Source organism: Bombina bombina, chromosome 4 (genome assembly GCF_027579735.1).
Source record: "Bombina bombina isolate aBomBom1 chromosome 4, aBomBom1.pri, whole genome shotgun sequence".
In the NCBI taxonomy this organism is placed as follows: domain Eukaryota; kingdom Metazoa; phylum Chordata; class Amphibia; order Anura; family Bombinatoridae; genus Bombina; species Bombina bombina.
Window position 1 is genome coordinate 53573959 of NC_069502.1, and position 23344 is coordinate 53597302.

At 32.1% G+C, this 23344-nt stretch overlaps 1 protein-coding gene across 1 annotated transcript in view; it reads left to right on the top strand.

Annotated features, from left to right (window-relative positions):
• The window catches only part of LOC128655235 (embryonic protein UVS.2-like), a gene marked incomplete at its 5' end in the record, with an annotated part of 48400 nt that overhangs the window by 13712 nt on the left and 11344 nt on the right, over nucleotides 1-23344 (top strand). The window contains 10 exons of the mRNA XM_053708900.1: nucleotides 2739-2766; nucleotides 3231-3269; nucleotides 3386-3424; nucleotides 8777-8818; nucleotides 10788-10922; nucleotides 11028-11145; nucleotides 13447-13625; nucleotides 15137-15218; nucleotides 21137-21264; nucleotides 22932-23047. Coding sequence (XP_053564875.1) covers nucleotides 2739-2766; nucleotides 3231-3269; nucleotides 3386-3424; nucleotides 8777-8818; nucleotides 10788-10922; nucleotides 11028-11145; nucleotides 13447-13625; nucleotides 15137-15218; nucleotides 21137-21264; nucleotides 22932-23047 — 906 coding nt within the window. The remainder of the gene's footprint in view (nucleotides 1-2738; nucleotides 2767-3230; nucleotides 3270-3385; nucleotides 3425-8776; nucleotides 8819-10787; nucleotides 10923-11027; nucleotides 11146-13446; nucleotides 13626-15136; nucleotides 15219-21136; nucleotides 21265-22931; nucleotides 23048-23344) is intronic.

Consider the following 23344-nt stretch of genomic DNA (forward strand, 5'->3'; position numbering starts at 1 on the left):
ATTGGGTTTAGTGTCCCTTTAAAGGGTCATGAAACTTAAATGTTTTCTTTCATGATTCTGAGAGAGCATTCAATAATAAACCACTTTCCATTTTACTCCTAGTACCACATTTGTTTTATTCACTTGCAATCCTTTGTTGAAGGTGTAGCAATGCACGACTGGGAACTAGCTGAACAAACTGGGTCAGCCAATGACAAGATGCATATATGTACAGACACTAATCAGCAGCTAGCTCCCAGTCAGGTATTGCGGCTCCTGAGCCTACCTAGGTATGCTTTTTCAACAAAAGTTATCAAGAGAATGAAAAAACTTAGATAATAAGAAGTAAATTGAAAAGTTGTTTACAATCATATGCTCTGAATCAGGAAAGAAAACTATTTGGGTTTCATGTCCCATTATCATTATTTATTGGAAACAACAGTGACGTATTCCTCAGTATCAACAACTTCCTTTCTTTCTTTTTTTCAATATGGCTTCTTTTTTGTGACTGTGCTGTAGTCATTAGATTTTATTATCTAATTTTACAGACATTGTGTGCTGTTTAGGTGAAAACAAATTGTATTTCATTTGTACTGGGATTCAATTGTGCAGTAAGAATGAAAGAGATATGTGATATGTGAAAAAATATAAATCTGGAATCAACAATTTTATTATAAATGTATCTATCTATGTATCTGCCTTTCTCTATGCCTATCTCTCTATCTATCTATCTATCTATCTATCTATCTATCTATCTATCCATCTGTCTATAATATTTCTGTCTGTCTGTCTGTCTATCATCTATCTATGTATCTATCTATCTATCTATCTATCTATCATCTGTCTGTCTGTCTATCATCTATCTATCTATCTATCTATCTATCTATCATCTGTCTGTCTGTCTGTCTGTCTGTCTGTCTAAATATCTATCTGTCTGGTATCTATCTATCTATCTATCTATCTATCTATCTATCTATCTGTCTATAATATTTATGTCTGTCTGTCTATCATCTATCTATGTATCTATCTATCTATCTATCTATCTATCTATCATCTGTCTGTCTGTCTATCATCTATCTATGTATCTATCTATCTATCTATCTATCTATCATCTGTCTGTCTGTCTATCATCTATCTATCTATCTATCTATCTATCTATCTATCATCTGTCTGTCTGTCTGTCTGTCTAAATATCTATCTGTCTGGTATCTATCTATCTATCTATCTATCTGTCTATAATATTTATGTCTGTCTGTCTATCATCTATCTATGTATCTATCTATCTATCTATCTATCTATCTATATATATCTATCTAACTGTCTGTCTATCATCTGTCCATCTGTCTATCATCTATCTATCTATCTATCTATCTATCTATCATCTATCTGTCTGTCTGTCTAAATATCTATCTGTCTGGTATCTATCTTTCTATCTATCTAATCTATCTATCTATCTATATATCTATCATCTGTCTGTCTGTCTATCATCTATCTATCTATCTATCTATCTATCTATCTATCTATCTATCATCTGTCTGTCTGTCTGTCTAAATATCTATCTGTCTGGTATCTATCTATCTATCTATCTATCTAATCTATCTATCTATCTATCTATCTATCTGTCTATAATATTTATGTCTATCTATCTATCTATCTATCTATCTATATATATCTAACTGTCTGTCTATCATCTGTCTGTCTGTCTATCATCTATCTATCTATCATCTATCTGTCTGTCTGTCTGTCTAAATATCTATCTGTCTGGTATCTATCTATCTATCTATCATCTTTCTGTCTAGCTATCATCTATCTATCTGTCTGTCTACCTATCTATCTGTCTATTTATCTATCTATCTATCTATCTGTCTATCTATACATTTGTATCAGTTTTTGGTATTCTTTTTTCACAATAAAAATATAAATAACTAAAAAAATTAATTACAGGAAATGGGAACAAAACAAATAATAAAAGAATATTACCTAAAATGCAATATAGTGCAATATAGTTCTAATAAATTTTTAATCATATACTCAACATTGTAGTTTATAGCAGTTCATAGCAGTTTAATTTTCAATTTTATTCTCTCAAATATGTAACAAATTTGGTAGTAATTAAAAATTAAATCATGGGATAACTTGGATTCCAACCGCACAAACGTAAATATTTATATAAATAAAGAAGTCAATTTACATTTCTATGAGGAGGTTCTCTGATGAGAAAGTAAGGATTTACATTTTAAAAGTTTATGCTCATTGGTTAGAGGTTGGTTTCTTCCAGAATATAAAAACCCCACCATTTATTTAAAAAAGGACTGAGACACTAATAGCTTTAAACATAACTTCAGAGAGCAGAAGATATATTGATTTGCAGAGAACGAACATATTATGAAGATGACACAAACACACTTCATTGCAACACTTGCTTGTCTGTTAGGGTCTGCATTCAACGTACCATTACCAGTAAGTCAATACGTTATAATGCTTTAAAACACGGTCATGCAGATTCATTTAAGTTTTAATTGATAGGTTTTGGTTAGTTTATCTATGATTAGATCTTCAATTTTTATTTATAAATTTAGATATATTTTATTGATATATTTAATATATTTTATTGATATACATTAATATTAGTCCATATCAGTACAAACTCCATGTATTCTAATGCTTGTGCATTTTGTTTTTCGGAATTTTACATTTCATCGAACATATTTGATAGTTATTCAACAACATTCTAATGTCAAAAAATCTTTTTCTTTCAGAATTTATTTCCAAAAGTTAAAAATATTGGTAAGCTAACCCTTCTTCTTTTTTTTTTTTTTGTTAATAATAATTATTCAGCACCATTATAATTATTCAGCTATTGATTATATAAATTATGCCTTTTATGTTATGTATTTTATTATTTTATTTATCTGCTACTTCTGATTAGAATAAATATATCATAAATAATAGTAATAACAATAATAATAATGATATATTATTTTTGTAGGCAAAAAAGATAACCAATAAAATGTTTTAATGTAATATAAACCTATTACTTAAGCTTTTTAATGATATTTTTCACTAGTTCTCTTGTTTCGTAATGCTACTATAGCTATGTAATTATGGCAAAACATTAAGAATTCAAATAGTGCATAGCAAACCCATTTGTTAGGGCGCCATTATCCTTGGGCTTGAGTCATGGATTTGGAGCCAATGACGGCATCACAATTCTGCCAACTTTTTAATTTTCATATCATTTTTTTTTCAAGGAACATATCCACCAGGCACAGATTTTAAAGCCAATGAAGGTAAGTGCAGAACAAGATATAGAGAAAAGATTAAAAAAAAATGTTCAGGATATTTTTCACTCATCATTTTTGCTTCATTTACTTGAATTTCAGTCTTTCATTTATTTATTTTTTAGGAACAACTCCATCAGGCACCGATATAAAAGACAATGAAAGTAAGTGCATATTAAGTCATGAATAGAAGGTAAAAAAATGTTATCATGTTATACATGGTAGCCTAAACTAAATAGAAGGACCTCATGATTGGCACATAGATCTGTAGCCACTACCTGCAGCCAAGCAGCCATTTTGTTTTTGTGTGTAATTGTGGAGCACGGCCTAGTAAATCTCCTGTAGACAATCCTTGAAAGCTACAATTTACAGTGTATTGTGGCCTAAACAGTTTTCTCAGTTCTAGATCTAGTTTATTCTCTTGTTCTATCAGCCTTCTCTTCTGCCTCCTGATAACCACTCTCCCCTTCCTTCACTACTACTGAGGCAAGCTCTAGGGTTTATATAGTCAAGACAAAAATGTATTATAGATGGATGACTATTTCTATAAGCTTATAGGCTATAGAAAATCCTAAATCTACACATTTTATGATTGAAACATAATTTTAACTGGATGTAAATCTTTATATTTGTTTATTTTTAATTTATTTATTATTATTGGGTGCAGAATAATTAATATAAAATAGTTTGAATTATTGACACCATTATATTTTTTCAAACATAAATTATCTAACATATGTACTTGGATTTTACATATTACTACTCACTTATGATTTATGTGTATATGTATATATATATATATATATATATATATATATATATATATATATATATATATATATATATATTTATTTATTTTAGAAACAAGGCAACCAAACAAAGATCAAAAAGACAGTCAAAATAAAGGGACAGTCAACACCAACATTGTTATGGTTTAATAAGATAGACAAACCCTTTACTACCCATTCCCCAGCTTTGCACAACCAACATTGTTATATTAATTTACTTTAAACCTCTCAATTTCTGCCTTTTTCTTATCCACTACAGATAGACTCTTATCACATGCTTTTTTATTAGCTTTTCACAACAGGAGACTGCTAATGCATGTGAGCCATATAGATTACATTGTGCTCACGTCCGTGGGTTGTGCATGACACTGCACTAATTGGCTAAAATGCAAGTCAATAGATAATAAATAAATAGCCATGTGATCAAGGGGCTTTCAAAAGAGGCTTAGATACAAGGTAATCACAGAGGTTAAAAGTACATGAATATAACCATGTTGGTTATGCAAAACTGGGGAATGGGTAATAAAGTGATTGTCTATCTTTTTAAACAATTCAACATTTGGAGTTGACTGTCCCTTAACTGCAAAACAAGGTCTAGACAGATGCTGGGTGTGCCACTACTATTGTATTAACAAGATCCCAAACAGGGTGGTGCTTATTATATCTGCCTTACACTCTTTCAGCTATCAGAACTGGAAAATCCACAATTTTCAGACTTAAACGGATATGAAACCCAAATGTTTTCTTTCATGATTCAGATAGAACATACAATTTAAAACAACTTTCTAATTTAGTTCTATTATTAAATTTGCTTCAGTCTCTATGTATCCTTTGTTGAAGGGGCAGTAATCCACTGCTGGGAGTCAGCTTAAAGGCAATAACAAGAGGCATATATATGCAGCTACCAATAGGAAGCTTATTAGCCTACCTAGGTATATTTTTCCACAAAGGATACAAAGAGAACTATACAAATTAGATAATAGGGATACATTGGAAAGTGTTTACAATTGTATGCTCTGTCTGAATTGTGAAAGAAAAAATGTGAGTTTCATGTGAGTTTCATGTCTCTTTAAATTACAGAAAAATAGGCAAAATAAACAATGCAAGGTATATAGCAAATTTGTTTTATTCTGTATAATTAGTTTTATATTACAATCAGAAAGGGTTTACTGTCATTTTAAGCTACATTAAAAGAGGACTCTATAAATAATGAAAGTCTACTATTTTTCACTGCACATAATTAGATTTTTTTATTTATTACAACCATAAACTGATGAATGTACCTTTCAGTATCAGGGGTTTGAGAATGTTTTCTACTGCTGGTAGCCAGACCGTTTTTTTCATATTATTAAAGGTCTTTATTTCTGAATAGACTGTCCTTAAATGGACAGTAACGTTAAAATGAATTTACTTCTGTTATCAAATTTGCTTTGTTTTTTTAATATCATTTGTTGAAAAGCATTCCTAGCTGCTGAATGGTGGCTGCATATATACAGTATGTCACTTGTCATTGATGCTTTTTTGAGAATAGAAGAAAAGGGAAAATGTTATGTTCTATCTGAATCATGAAAGAAAAGAAAAAATGTGTTTTGTGTCTTTTCAACTGTAAATATTATTATTATTATTATTATTATTATTATTATTATTATTATTATATTATTATTATTATTATTATTATTATTATTATTATTATTATTATTATTATTATTATATTAGTATTATTATTATATTATTATTATTATTATTATTATTATTATTATTATTATATTATTATATTATTATTATTATTATTATTATTATTATTATATTATTATATTATTATTATTATATTATTATTATTATTATTATTATATTAGTATTATTATTATATTATTATTATTATTATTATTATTATTATAATTGTTATTATTATTATTATTATTATTATTATATTATTATTATATTATTAATATTATTATTATTATTATTATTATATTATTATTATTATTATTATTATATTATTATTATTATTATAATTATTATTATTATTATTATATTATTATATTGTTATTATTATTATTATTATTATTATTATTATTATTATTATTATTATTATTATATTATTATTATTATTATTATTATATTATTGTTATTATTATTATTATTATATTATTATTATTATTATTATTATTATATTATTATTATTATATTATTATTATTATTATTATTATATTATTATTATTATTATTATATTATTATTATTATAATGCAATAAAAAAGAGTAATATTGTTTTAACATTACAAGTACACATTATATATAAGCCCTAGTTCCATTAAATATGTTAGAGATCATGGCTTATTTAGGTAATCACAGACTCACATGATAGGATGCCCATTGTGCTTAAAGTGCCATAAAATAGCTTAAAGAGACAGTGAAGTCATAATTAGGCATTCCTGATTTAGACAGAACATATCATTTTACTTATATTATTTAATTTGCTTCCTTCTCTTGTTATCATTTGCTGAAAGGCTTATTAAGGAAAGCTCAGGAGCAGCAAAGAACCTAGCTCCTATCTGTTGATTGGTGGCTGCATGTGTTCAGTTATAACCCAGTGGTGCATTGCTGCTCCTTCAACAAAGCATACCAAGAGAATGAAGCAAATTTGAAAATAGAAGTAAACCGGAAAGTTGTTAAAAATTGTTTGTTCTATGTAAATCATGAAAGACATTTTTTGGGTTTCATGCCCGTTTAAGATTTGTGCATATGCCTATAATTATTTGTACAAATGATGCTAAATTCATGAACAATGAATGCTGTAACTAACGCCTTGATAGTGACTATAAAAAGTAAGTTATGTAAACCCAGCTGTAATCCACCTCCCAGTGAGGGAGTTCCTGCAGCAGCTTTGAGTACAAACTGATGCTTAAGTACCTTGTACATTTATAAATTGTCCTGCTCCTGCATTGTGAGCCCTGAAATCACAACAAAACCACTCACTGCCTTTCATAGCAACATAATTGGTTTGGTTCAGACTGGAGAGAGTTTTCCTGTGAAACCCCTAGGTGGTCCCTGGGAAATACATGATGTGGCCTGAGGAGCGTTCTTTGTTCCGGTTCCTCCTCTTTTCCCAGTCAGAATTTCTACAAATATTAAAGGGATATGAAAACCCACATTTGTTTCTTTACTGATCCAAATAGAGCAGCCATTTTAAGTAACTTTCTAATTTACTTTCTAATTTACTTCTATTATCAATGATTCTTCATTCTCTTGTATCTTTATTTGAAAAGGCAGGAATGTACATTTAGCCACCAAATCAGCAAGGGCTACCCAGGTGCTGAACCAAAAATGGGCCGTCTCCTAAGCTCACATTTCTGCTTTTCAAATAAAGATATCAAGATAATTAAGAAAAAAATGATACTAGGAGTAAATTAGAAAGTTGCTTAAAATTATCTGAATCATGAAAGAAAAATGTGGATTTCATATCCCTTTAACTTGTATTCTACTTTATTTTTTCAGCTGATTTCTTCCCTCCGGGCTTCATTGCTGTGAATAACGTATTTGTAATTTGTCATTTCAACAGCTTGATAGCTTTTTTGGTATCTGGAAAAATGCTAAAATAATAAAGACAAATGTAGTTCTATTAATAATATGTTTAGACATAGCTTTAAGTGATTAGACTGTAATTATTATGTGCAGTTTTATTAGAGGGACATAATACTCATATGCTAAATCACTTGAAACTGATGCAGTATAACTGTAAAAAGCTGACAGGAAAATATCACCTGAGCATCTCTATGTAAAAAAGGAAGATATTTTACCTCACAATCTCCTCAGCTCAGCAGAGTAAGTTCTGTGTAAAAAGCTATACTCAGCTGCTCCCAGCTGCAGGTAAAAAAAAGAAAAAGAAATGAACTGCAGCCAATCAGCATCAGCAGTGCTGAGGTCATGAATTATTTTACTGTGATCTCATGAGATTTCACTTAACTCTCATGAGATTTCATAGTAAACTTCCTTACACTGAATAGGGAAATAAGATGAGAGTGCATGAGGCTCATCCCTTCGGCTGTCCCGGGACAGACATACTAATTTGCTGCTTAGAACTAGAAGTCCTTTACAATGGGATGTGGCTACTGAGAAACTTTTGAGGTAAAATATCTTTCTTTTTTACATAGAGATGTTCAGGTGATATTTTCTAGTCAGCTTTTTATAGTTATACTGCATCACTTTCAAGTGTTTAAACATTTGAGTATTATGGCCCTTAAAGGGACACTGTACCCAAAAAAATTCTTTTGTGATTCAGATTGAACATGACATTTTAATCAACTTTCTAATTTACTCCTATTATCAAATTTTCTTCATTCTCTTGGTATCTTTATTTGAAATTCAAGAATGTAAGTTTAAACGCCGGCCCATTTTTGGTGAACAACCTGGGTTGTACTTGCTGATTGGTGGATAAATTCATCCACCAATAAATAAGTGCTGTCCAGATTACTGAACCCAAAAAAACTTAGATGCCTTCTTTTTCAAAGAAATATAGCAAGAGAACAAAGTAATATTCATAATAGGAGTAAATTAGAAAGCTGCTTAAAATTGCATGCTCTTTCTGAATTACAAAAGAATTTTTTTGGGTTCAGTGTCCCTTTAATATAAACATATAAGGTATTGATGCAATAATGTTGTTCAATTGGTTATTGCATATCTGTACTTGTTTTTCCTGTCTTTTAATTTATGTATTTTTTTATTAACAGATGGATATGACATCTATACCACAGTAATAAATGCCAATCGCAGTAAGTAGAAAACAATACTTTCTTGACTGAGATAATTGTATTTTTGTTTGATAACTGTACTATAATTAGGAATGGGCAAATGTGCTGAATGTGTAATTCGTTTGGAAGAACAAATAGTCCTGTGGACATTCATTTTGGACAATTGAATGTTGATAAGAATGAAAATCCAATAAAATTCGTTAATCGAATTCACTTTCATTTTTCGAATGCTCAGAATTAAATCGAATATCCACATTCGAAATTTAGAATGTAACAATAATGTTCAGTAGTTCAATAGTTCATGTGGTAGAGAATTTAGTAAATTGATACTTAATAGATACAAATATATCAATTTGAATGTTTCTATTTTAAATATTGCATAATTTGAATATTACATTTAAAGAGAGCATAAGAAATACTATTAGAAATACATAGATTCGCAATTTTTAAATTCTAATTTTGCATAATTCGAATCAATTTATTAGAAATATTTGAACTGAATATTACATTTAAAGAAAGCATTCGAAATTTTATTACATTAAACAAATGTTAAAATGTTGATCATACATTCAAAATTCAAAATGAACAAATGTGTTAAAATTTGTTTCATTTTTTAAAATGTTGCAAAACATTCGCCCATCCCTAACTATAATTATGTTATAAATTGTGACTACACTCATTAAAGGGACAGTAAATACATAGTAATAACAAGGTATTTCTGTTGGTGGTTCTACAGAGTGGCCGTCTAAATTGTTTTCCATAGTCAAGCTCCACCTACCATTTGTCTTATTTAGAGGAGCCAATCTGGTCTTTAGTTTGCAGACAACAAGGCTAGTCACAGCCATAATAATTGTTTTGCAGTTCAATTAGCTGTGAGAAGTCAGCAGGTGCATTTCAAGTGCTGAAAATTAGAAAATCCTCAATTTTCAGAGCTGATTTACATGAAAGGGGGGCAAAAAAAAGAATTAACATATATTGCAAAGCTATTTCATTATGCATAACTAAACGGTCTATATATAAATTTCAATGTTTTAGTGTCCCTTTAATAAAGTTCTAGTGAGTATTAAGTTAATTGGGATTTAGTGTTTTGTTTTGTTTTCAGAATAATGCATAAACAGGCACCAGTTGCTAAATTTTCATTATATCTAATGGACATATATATATATATATTCTATTTTTCTTGTAAAATCCTTTCTTGACTTTGGATGTAGAGATTCCACATCATATGATTTACATTATTTTGGTTACGTTATTTTAGAATGTAACTAACTAGAACAGGAACAACACATTGGTAATCTATAATTCCTTATTATGGGCATCTCAGAATTACAGTACTACAATATCACAGGGAGGAGAAAGAAGATTGAGATTTGTTTGCAATGTTATAAGTTAATTATATGTAAGTTCTTTTAAAAAAATGTATTATTTATTTTGCTTTAAAGGGACATTAAAAACCTCAGAATAGTAATATAAATTGTTTAATTACATATAGTAAAACAACTTTGCAATATCCTTTCATTATTTATTTTGTTCTTCTTTCCTGTAATTTCATTCTGGCTTTCCAATTCATGTTAAACATGGAAGACATGGACACAGAGCTATATTCCACACAGTCATTGGTTGCACACTCTAGTAGGCCATTTATAACCATTCCTAATTTGCCTTAGCATGAAATGGTAACTTAAGTTACAATATGGTAGCCCTTTATGGATATTAACTTTACCCTTACTTCATTCAATATTTTAAGAACTAATGTAATTTTTAAAAATACATGTACAAAATATTCTTAGGCTGAGCTTTGCTCTGGGTACATCATTCAATAATGTATTTAGTGTTTAATGTCCCTATAATATGTAGCTTATAAAAGCAAGGCTCTATGATCTGCTGTCAGGTGATCATTGTTATTATATCAGTTGACAGCTATAAGGCTGTGCCAACTAATTTTTTGAAAAGGTATAAAAAATACAATAAATGTGGTTACTTATTTCAGAATGTAAGAGGCTTATATACCAGGGCGACATAGCTTTCAAGGTTGGACGCAACGCTTATAGCTGCACAGACTGCTTGTGGCCCAAATCCAGCAGCGGAATTGTCAACGTGCCATATGTTCTATCATCTGATTACAGTAAGTTGCATTGATGACTGTGTTTGGATTGTGTACATCAAATCATTTAACATATGGTCAATAAAATATTTATTTCTAGTTTATAATTGTTAATCTTTCTTGCAGGTGACAGTGACATATCTATAATCACTGCAGCTATGCAAGAATTTATGACTCTGACATGTGTGAACTTTGTTTCTCGTTCGGTAGAAACAGACTATCTGGATATTAAGCCTAATGATGGGTACGTTTTATTGATATGAATATGTGCATAGACATGGGGTTCACTTCTCCATATGAACACAAAGCAAACATCAATATAAAATGTCAACAATCAAGTCCAAATTAAACTTTCATGATTCAGATAGGGCATGCAATTTTAAACAACTTTCCAATTTACTTTTATCATCAAATTTGCTTTGTTATCTTATTTTAGTTTGTTAAAAGCTAAACCTAGGTAGGCTCATATGCTAATTTCTAAGCCCTTGAAAGTTGCCTCTTATCTCAGTGCATTTTGACAGTTTTTCACAGTTAAGAATTGGTAGTTCATGTGTGTCATATAGATAACATTGTGCTCACTCCTGTTAAGTTATTTATAAGCCAGCACTGATACATTCTATACAGTGTAAGCAATATTTTAGATGGAGTTTAATTAATCAGTTGTAATGAAGATAAACTATAACTTACTTTTTAATGTAGCGCTGAAGTTCAAATACCCGGCGCAAAAATATATATTTTTTTTTAACAATCAGTGCTCTAGATACAAAAAAAAGTGTGAGTGACGTATAACAAGAGTGCTGATTAGACAAGAGTTTTTAAAATGTGTCCCTTTAATTCAGACACGTTTTAAAAAGGGCTGGGCTTTCTCTCTTCCACCTCCCACTGGGAGGTTGATTTTCTTTCTGAAGCCTTTTCTTTACAAACCTTTTCTGTAGCCATTATTGCAAAATTCAAATTTTAAGAACAGCTGAACGTTTCATTGGGCAAAAGCAGCTTTTTCAAATGACAAAATAAAGGTAAATGATCTACAACTTAATACACTTCAACAGGTAAACTGGATAAAGGGAAGACAATTTTATAGAACACTGTCTTTTTAACATTCCAAAACCTATGATAAATTTTTTCAACAAACAGTATTTTCTTGAACATTTTGTTAAAAGGACAGTGTACTCAGGCTTGCAGTGTATAGTAGTTTATTGTATTAAAAGGGATGTTTAACAGTAAATACATGCTGCTAGACATAATTATGTATTCAAAGAAAAGATTAGCCTTAGAATAATATACAGATGTATTGTTCTATTAATTATTAATTATGTATCAATTAAATTAGTCCTCAAAATATTGAAGATATAACGTTTTAGTTTCTACAAAGTTATGGCCATGTTTCAACTTAGATTTTCCACCTATCTCTCAGTTCAGCTAAGGACAATTAGGGATAGATATAAATTAGGCAATAAAACAGAATTTGCCATTAATTAAAACTAATTTTATAGAAACAAAGACTTTATTATTATTATTATTATTATTATTGGTTATTTGTAGAGCGCCAACAGATTCCACAGCGCTGACTTTACACATATATTCAATATTTAATAACTAATATAATTGTAGAAAAATACATCTGCATATTATTCTAAGGCTAACCTTTTCTTTGAATACATAATTATGTCTAGCATGCGTTTACTGTTAAATATCCCTTTAAATACAATTAACCACTATATGCACACGAGGGATAGAAAGTTCAACATTGAAATGTGCCTAAATGCATTTAATATTAATGTTTGCAATATATTTTCATTAGCAAAAATGTTTCTGGTAAAAGTCACAACTGTTTCAGTGGCATATGCACATAAGCTACGTGTGACAGTGGATCAGGATTCAAACACCATTTCAGCTCAGAGAGATGGTGGTTAAAACATAATTTGTGTCATGCAATCCACTGCTGACACTCTGAGAAGGTGTGATTTTTTAATGCTGGTGCACAGGGCCTTCACAGCATTTGTGCATATGCCTTTGGAGTTTGGAAAACCGTAATAATTTCTACTAGACGCATTTTTGCTAATGGAAGTATATTGAGAATATCTGAAAATTAAATGCATTTGTGCACATTTCAATTTTGACCTTTCTATCCCATAATAGGACACACTACACATTTTATATTACAATCTCATACTCTATAATATCCCTTTAAAGCTAATTCAGGAACACCCTTTAAAAAGGGCTGGGCTTTCTCTCTCTTCCATACCTCACTGGAAGGTTCTTTTTTTTTTCTTGAAGCTTTTCGTTTGCATAGTTTTTCAGTAGGCAAAAGTTTAAGCAGAAAAAGCAGATAATTCAAACAACAAAATAAAAGTAAAGAAACTATTTGTAAACAATATAATACACTCCAGTCTGTAAAATAAATAGTTTGGAACAAAATAAAAGCAAGGAATATTTTTCTGTGTATGTCCCTTTAAATCAAGTGCATGAGAAACGATGCAAACTTTGTTTTAACTGCTTTTACAAAGTAGTTTTAATTTAATTTTTTTGCATTTTTTTATTTCAGTTGCTGGTCCTTCATTGGAATGACTCATGGAGTTCAGACCGTATCTCTGAGTCAGGGTGGCTGCATTAGACATGGAACTGTCCAGCACGAGTTGAACCACGCTTTGGGATTTCTTCATGAGCAGTGCAGAAGTGACAGAGATGACTATGTCACTATCATGACACAATATATATCACCAGGTAAGGGGCATGTCCTGATATGTTATGTCAAATGTATTGCGTTATATGTAATTAAACAACTTTGCAATGCATTTGATTTATTTTTAATATATTTTAGCTCCAAAAATGTAGCAATTTCTAATTCTCAGAACATGAAAAGCACCTTGCTGACTCTCAAGGCTAAATCATTATATATCTGTACCTAATTTGCTTTAACTGGTAACAACATCAAATCAGATCCCTTTATAATAACAATATGACTCTAGCTAGTCTTGTTGTCTGCAGTCTAAAGCCCAGATTGGCTCCTGCAAATAAATTAAATGTTGGGTGGAGTTTGACTATTGAAAAATAATTTCAGTAAAAAGGATCTTAATCTAAGTCTTGGCTAAAAATGTTATTCTATAGCAACACAACAGAAATGTCTTGTAATTACAAGGTGTTTACTGTCCCTTTAAGGATTAAATAACCTTAAAGGGAAATTAAACACATTGTTTTTCTATTCAGAAAGAGCATACAATTAAAATATATAATAATATATAACAAAGTCACCTAGGCAGGTAGCATTCATATGTCTGGAACACTGCTGCCATCTAGTGCCCTCACAAATGTATAACATTAAAAACATTATTTCTGCAAAACTGATGCAATATAGTTCTCCTAACATGTGCACACTCCTCAGCCTAGCTACCTGTTTTAAGCAAAATATACCAGATAGAACAAAGTAAATTTGCTAACATATGCAAATTGGATTTTTTTTTACTTTGTACACTCTATGACGTGTGATTCTCTATAGATTTTAATAAAATACATGTTTTACCACCAGATTCAAAATTTACCAATTCAATTGAAACTAGCCCTTTATCTACTTGTACCAGAAAGTCAGCTTTTTTTGTCTAGCAAAACCAACTTAAACTGAGTTTTGCAAGGTGCTAGTTGTACAATGTGACTTGACAACGCATTTGTCTTTATAATTTTCTCCAAGTCAGCTGTTTTACTTGACTTTTAAGAAGTTATTACTTGGTCAGTTCTAAGTCAGATTTTTGTGAATATCCCATTTTGTACTAGGGAGACAGTTACATACACGTTAATCCCCAAGCGTAAAAATTACATTACATATGTTGTTCCATGTAAAAGTACATCTATTTACGTCTTAGATTTGATAAAATATTTACCTCATTTTAACCCTACCTTAAAATATAGCTGTTGGATATACTGTATAGTTAAGCAATGTTATGAATTATTGCCCTGCCCTTAATCATTGCACACAGTCTTATTATGAAGTTTATGTAAGCAAATTCAGAGAAATATTTAATATTTGATATATTTGTCAATTTATTACAATCTGTTTGTTAAGACATTTATATATCCCAGGTATTCCATCACTTGTAATTATGTTTTTACCATCAACAAAACCTATATATACAGTTACTTAGCTAAACTAACAATAACCCAATCCAACTGCTCTAATGTGTTAAGTGACCAGTAAATTTCATTCTTATCTGATAAGCTTCATGAATCCTTCTCTTTTATAGATAAAATGGGTAACTTTAATAAGGAGAACACAAATAACCTTGGTATTGAATATGACTACTCATCAGTAATGCATTATTCAAGGTAATTGAGATTTTTGTTTAGTTTGTTTCTTTTTTTCTTTCCCCTTTCTCTTTACTTCACACTCCCCTATTCTGAGTACTGAAAGGGACATTAAAGGGACAGTCTACAATAGAATTGTTATTGTTTTAAAATATAGATAATCCCTTTATTACCCATTCCCCAGTTTTGCATAACCAACACAGTTATATTAATACACTTTTTACCTCTGTGATTACCTTGTATCTAGGAACCTTCTTCCAGCCCCCTGATCACATGTCTTGCATTTAGCATTGTTTTGTGCTAAATCTTAAATAACCCCCTGTGCCTGAACACAGTGTAATCTATATGGCCCACATGTACTTCCAAGTCTTTTGTTGTGAAAAACAATTTTAAAAGCATGTGATTAGAGGCAGCCCTCAAGGGCTTAGAAATTAGCATATGAGCCTACCTAGGTTTAGTTTAAACTATATATACCAAGAGAAAAAAGCAAATTTGATGATAAAAGTAAATTGGAAAGTTGATTAAAATTACATGTCCTATCTGAATAATGAAAGTTTAATTTTGACTAGACTGTCCTTTAAACACTTTGAGATGGTAATACAAAATGATAAATCATATATATATATATATATAGAAAAAAAACTTTGCAATATACTTTCATTATTTATTTTGTCCGCTTTTCCTGTAATTCCATTCTGAAATTGTGAGCTTTTCAGTTCCTGTTAGAAATAGAAGTGCAGAACACTGTTATATAACAGACAGCCATTGGCTGCACTCTCTAGTGACCTATTTATAACTGTCCCTAATTGGCCACAGCAGAGAAGATAACCTAAGTTACAACATGGCAGCTCCCATTGTTTTATAGACACTAAAGCTTTACACTTATTTTGTCAATATTTAAACAGCTTATGATAATTTAAAAAATACATCTACATGTTATTGTCAGACTAATATTTTCTTTGAATGCATCATTCTATCTAGCATTTATTTATTTAGGCCTAGATTTGGAGTTTGGCGGTAGCCGTGAAAACCAGCGTTAGAGGCTCCTAACGCTGGTTTTAGGCTACCGCCGGTATTTGGAGTCAGTCAAAAAAGGGTCTAACGCTCACTTTTCAGCCGTGACTTTTCCATACCGCAGATCCCCTTACGTCAATTGCGTATCCTATCTTTTCAATGGGATCTTCCTAACTCCGGTATTTAGAGTCGTGGCTGAAGTGAGCGTTAGAAATCTAATGACAAACTCCAGCCGCAGAAAAAAGTCAGCAGTTAAGAGCTTTCTGGGCTAACGCCGGTTCATAAAGCTCTTAACTACTGTGCCCTAAAGTACACTAACACCCATAAACTACCTATGTACCCCTAAACCGAGGCCCCCCCACATCGCCGACACTCGATTCAATTTTTTTAACCCCTAATCTGCTGACTGCAACCTACGTTATCCTTATGTACCCCTAATCTGCTGCCCCTAACACCGCCGACCCCTATATTATATTTATTAACCCCTAACCTGCCCCCCACAACGTTGCCGCCAGCTACCTACACTTATTAACCCCTAATCTGCCGTCCGCACGCCGCCGCCAGCTACATTATAGCTATGTACCCCTAATCTGCTGCAGTGACGTGCAGTGAGTTCAGAGGCTGGTGAGGCATTAGATATGACACGCCGGAGAAACACATGTACAGAGGGCCGCGAGTACCCCCAACAGGGCAGGTTTAAACGATAGCTGAACCAGTGCACAAGTGACATAATCAGTTGATGGGTGAGAGCAAGTTAGTAACCACTGAGTTACTGATCAGCTGATTATTTCACCTGTGCACTGATTCAGCTATAATGAAAACCTGGCCTGTTGGGGGTACTTGAGGACCATTGTTGAGAAACACTGCACTAAAGCACCAGCTCATCAGAAATGTATTGATTACCTGGAGAATAAAGCACACATACTCTGCTCACTGACACCCACACACACTCTGCTCACATACACACTCACAGAATTCTGTGGCACAGTGCCAGTTACTAAGCAATTAGAATGATCCACAATCTCTTCTCTACTCACTACTGTATTGTAAAAATAGAAATAATTTACCATACAAGTTTTACACAAATGACAAATTATCAATACTGCCAACACAGCTGCTGCAATATGGTGTTCAATAAACGTACGTGCACATCCCACTTAGGTATGCTCTTCAACAATGGACACCAAAGGATACCAAAAGAATTAAGTACATAATAATAAAAGTAAAATAGAAAGGTTTTTTTTTTTTTTTTGTGCGCAATTTCTATCTGAATGATGGAAATGTAATTATGACTTTCATGTTCCTTTCAAAAACTAATTTGATTTGCTGACATGGGGCCAGTAACAGTTGATGCTAATTCTCAAAATATAAATAACTAGAAAAGTCTATTAAAATAGCATGCTCTACCTCAATCATGAAAGTTTAATTTTAATTTCTAAAAACATTTAACTGCAATAATTACATATATTTTTTAAATGACTCATTATCTCCTTTTTATTAATATAAACTTGTATTAAAGCAGCACATATTAAAAACACAATGCAACAGCTTTCAATTGATTTGTGAATTACAAGTTAACAGCAGTCTTTAAATAAATGGAGACACAGAGAAAAATAAAAATAGATACTGCAGCCTCTGACTGAACAGACATAACATATATGGAGTTTGTACCAAATTAAATAAAATAATATTCAATGCCAAAAACTTTAATTTAAATAATGTGGACACTGCACACTTAACTTCAAACTCTGGGTTTTAAATTATGGATTTAAATTTGAATTGACCCTTTGACTTCCTGTCAGTATTGGGCTATGCTCACTTACTGTCCCCCTGTTAATGAGCTGTATCTGAACACAATTTGTGAATCACAAGAGATGTAGAATACTACTTTACTCTTCTGCTTGGTGTCATCTGTTCTTAGGTTACCTCAGCTTCCAGTTGTGTCACATGACTCTGCTCACTGCATCCTCCTTCTGATTAATTTATATATATCCTTCATTTGCTAGGAGGCATCAAGAGGGGTGCCTCCTATTGGTCCCAATTTTTGCTGCTAATATATTGACAGAACACAGGTGGCACTGCAGCACAGCTTTTCCTTTGACCCATGTACTGCAATGGAGAGAAGTGTTCCTGTACATGCCCCTCCATAGCATTACATGGGGGGGGGAAATATATATTTTTTTATTTTTTTATTGTTTTAATTAAAATTTAATTAAGCTTTGGCCACATATGGCAGGGTAGGCACTGCCTCCCCTGCCTCCTATGAGTGCACGTCCCTGATCTGCTGCCCTAACATCGCCGACCCCTATATTATATTTATTAACCCCTAACCTGCCCCCCACAACGTCGCCGCCACCTACCTACAATAATTAACCCCTAGTCTGCTGACCACAAAGAGCCGCCACCTACATTATAGCTATGTACCCCTAATCTGCTGCCCCTAACACCGCTGACCCCTATATTATATTTATTAACCCCTAATCTGCCCTCCCTAACATCGCCGACACCTAACTTCAATTATTAACCCCTAATCTGCCGACCGAATCTCGCCGCTATTCTAATAAATGTATTAACCCCTAAAGCTAAGTCTAACCCTAACACTAACACCCCCTAAGTTAAATATAATTTAAATCTAACGAAATTCATTAACTCTTATTAAATAAATTATTCCTCTTTAAAGCTAAATACCTACCTGTAAAATAAATCCTAATATAGCTACAATATAAATTATAATTATATTATAGCTATTTTAGGATTAATATTTATTTTACAGGTAACTTTGTATTTATTTTAACCAGGTACAATAGCTATTAAATAGTTAAGAACTATTTAATAGCTAAAATAGTTAAAATAATTACAAAATTACCTGTAAAATAAATCCTAACCTAAGTTACAATTAAACCTAACACTACACTATCAATAAATTAATTAAATACAATACCTACAATTACCTACAATTAAACCTAACACTACACTATCAATAAATTAATTAAATACAATACCTACAAATAACTACAATGAAATAAACTAACTAAAGTACAAAAAATAAAAAAGAACTAAGTTACAAAAAATGAAAAAATATTTACAAACATAAGAAAAATATTACAACAATTTTAAACTAATTACAGCTACTCTAAGCCCCCTAATAAAATAACAAAGCCCCCCAAAATAAAAAATGCCCTACCCTATTCTAAATTACAAAAGTTCAAAGCTCTTTTACCTTACCAGCCCTGAACAGGGCCCTTTGCGGGGCATGCCCCAAAGAATTCAGCTCTTTTGCCTGTAAAAAAAAAACATACACTACCCCCCCCAACATTACAACCCACCACCCACATACCCCTAATCTAACCCAAACCCCCCTTAAATAAACCTAACACTAAGCCCCTGAAGATCTTCCTACCTTATCTTCACCTCACCGGGTATCACCGATCGGTCCTGGCTCCAAAATCTTCATCTAAGCCCAAGCGGGGGCTAGACATCCATCATCCGATGGCTGAAGAAGTCCAGAAGAGGCTCCAAAGTCTTCATCCTATCCGGGAAGAAGAGTAGATCCGGACCGGCAACCATCATCTTCCAAGCGGCATCTTCTATCTTCATCCGATGAGGACCGGCTCCATCTTGAAGACCGCCATCTCGGATCCATCCTTCTTCTCCGACGACTAGACGACGAATGACGGTTCCTTTAAATGACGTCATCCAAGATGGCGTCCCTCGAATTCCGATTGGCTGATAGGATTCTATCAGCCAATCGGAATTAAGGTAGGAATATTCTGATTGGCTGATGGAATCAGCCAATCAGAATCAAGTTCAATCCGATTGGCTGATTCAATCCTATTAGCCAATCGGAATTCGAGGGACGCCATCTTGGATGACGTCATTTAAAGGAACCGTCATTCGTTGTCGTTTCAGAGCATGGTTTGTAAGAATCAGAATATTTTCTAAAATGCTATTTACTTAAATGGACAGTCAAGTCAAAAATAAAATTTCATGATTCAGATTGGGCATGCAATTTTAAACAACTTTCCAATTTACTTTTACCATCAAATTAGCTTTGTTCTCTTGGTATTCTTTATTCAAAGCTAAACCTAGGAAGGCTCATCTGCTAATTTCTAAGCCTTTGAAGGCCGCCTCTTATCTCAGGGCATTTTTACCGTTTTTCACAGCTAGAGGGCATTAGTTCATGTGTGCCATAAAGATAACATTGTGGTCATGCACGTGAAGTTACCTAGGAGTCAGCACTGATTGGCTAAATGCAAGTTTGTCAAAAGAACTGAAATAAGGAGGCAGTCTGCAGAGGCTTAGATACAAGGTAATCACAGAGGTAAAAAGAAAATATATATATATATATATATATATATATATATATATATATATATATATATATATATATATATATATATATATATATATAATATAACCATTTTGGTTATGCAAAACTGGGGAATGGGTAATAAAGGGATTATCTACCTTTTTACATAATAATAAATCCCCGTGTAGAAATGTCAATTATATGTTATTAGTGTAAAAAACTAATGTATATATATATATATATATATATATATATATATATATATATATATATATATACATATGCAAGGTAGGGAACCAGCACTCAGCGTACAGGACAACCTCCGGGGTGTACTCCCAATCAAAGTAATATCATAACCAGCAAAGAAGGCACTCTCGGTTTTTTACAATACCATTTATTCAATACGGTAAACGTTTTTGGGGGTCTCACCCGTCCTCAGACCCCGAAAACGTTTACCGTATTGAATAAATGGTATTGTAAAAAACAGAGAGTGCCTTCTTTGCTGGTTATGATATATATATTTGTTCTTATAAACGTTTTTCTTGAAGGTATATGCTGAAATATACACCATTGGGGATTTTGTTAATATAATACATTTTTTATTTTGATGTTTCAGGTACGCATTTAGTAACACACCAGGCCAAGCTACTATAGTGCCAAAACCTGATCCAAACGTCCCCATAGGTCAATCATATGGGTTGAGTAGTTTGGATGTTTCTAAAATTAACCGTCTCTATGAGTGTGGTAAGTTTTGTGCATTTTTTTCTAAGCAGAGTTATATATATATATTTATTTTAATGAAGGTAAATTAGTCGAATGCTTCTCACTTTAGTCAGAACTGGAGCAAAACCAAATGAGTGGAATGTATCAAGTTGGTAATAAACACCAACATTTAATTTGAATAGCAATTCCCAAGAAACTGCACCATGTAAATTGCCTTGTTTTACAACTGTCTTTTTCAATGATCTCTGTTTGCCAACTCGTATGTGGTTTAATGAGGAAGTGTAAAATTCTGCAGCAATTTCTGCTATTAAGTATTTAAAGGGAGATTAAAAGACATAATTATAATATTTTTCTGATGTCTGAGTGTGAACAGTTGCACAACAGAATAACTGTTTGTTTTCTGCAAGTGTTTGGCAACGGCTAAACAATATCCTCCACTGTTAGTGATGTACACAAGGTCTACTGCCATTTTGTTAATAAAACTTACATTTTGGAACAGTAATGAAAACATGAATATAGTTTAAAGCCAAATGGTGGAATGTAAGCAAACCTAGTAGTTTGTTAGCAAAAGTTAAATTATTTTGCAGTTCCTTATATGATAACGTCTGATGGGGTAAAAAAGGGAAAGATGTTTGTTATGGTTAGGCTTGTGAAGTCTGAAATGTGTATTTTTAATTCTAATAAAATTACATTCAATGGAGGCAAAAAAAAATATATATATTTTTTTACTACTGTCAAAGGGTGAAAAAATTAGAGTGATAAATAAAAAGAAATGTAATTGTGTCAGTAAAACAATATATTCAAATCTGTCTTTGTTCTTTCTAGATGCCATTCTTATGAAATGCATTTAAAAAAAGTACTGAATTTATTTTGTTTGAAACACGGGGTCTGATTTATCAAGGGCCAAATGGCCTCTGATGCCCTTTTTTCTGCATGATCACCAGAAACATCAGTTATGAAGCAGCAGTGTTAAAGGGACATTAAACTCAAATTTTTTTCTTTCATGATTTAGAAAGAGCATGCCATTTTAAACAACTTTCTAATTTACTTCTATTATCTAATTTGCTTCATTCTCTTGATATACTTTGCGGAAAAGCATATCTAGATAGGCTCAGTAGCTGCTGATTGGTTGCTGCACATAGATGCCTCATCTGATTGGCTCACCCATGTGCATTGCTATTTCTTCAACAAAGGATATCTAAAGAATGAAGCAAATTAGATAAAAGAAGTAAATTGTAATGTTGTTTAAAATTGTATTCTCTATCTGAATCATGAAAGAACATTTTTGGGTTTAGTGTCCCTTTAAGACCGCTGCTCCTTAACTGGTCCACTGCCTCTGAGGCTGTGGATATCAATCCGCCCGATCCTATACGATCGGGTTGATTGACACCCCCTGCTAGCAGCCGATTGGCCACGACTTTGAAGGTGGCAGCATTGCACAAGCAGTTCACCAGAACTGCTTGTGCAATGTTAAATGGCGATAGCGTATGCTGTCTGCATTCAGCGATATATGTCAGACATGATAGGCTACAGCGTATCATGTCGCCAAAGACATTGATAAATCGGCCCCACAGAATGGACCTCAATTTTCATGCTCACTGGTCCTTTTTTCATTAGCTCAATGTGGTCCAACTCAAAGATAAAGGTAAGAAAAGAATAAACATACAGTACTTTTTTGTTTCTTTTAGATATATGTAGCAGTTTGCTTGTTGATTCCAGTGGAACATTCACCTCAGCAAACTATCCATCTGCATATCTAAATAATGCCAACTGCTTATGGCTGATCCGTGCCCCAGAAAATAAGGTAATTTGCCGTATGTATGTAGGTAATAAATATACAATTTAGGCCCGATCTCAAGTTTAAAATTATTATTGCTAACAAAATATGCAGAGCGCTTTCCACTGCATGTCAGTCACATTACATAAGCAGAATATGTTATTTTAGCTGCTACGGGTGAGCCATTTTTTATGTCAACGCTATTACAGCCAACACAGTTCTGAGTCATTTTTCTCTTATTGACTTCAACAGTTAAGAGGATTCCATAAACAATGGACAACCCTTTTTGACTTATTACACAAAAGTTTAATAATATAACATTGT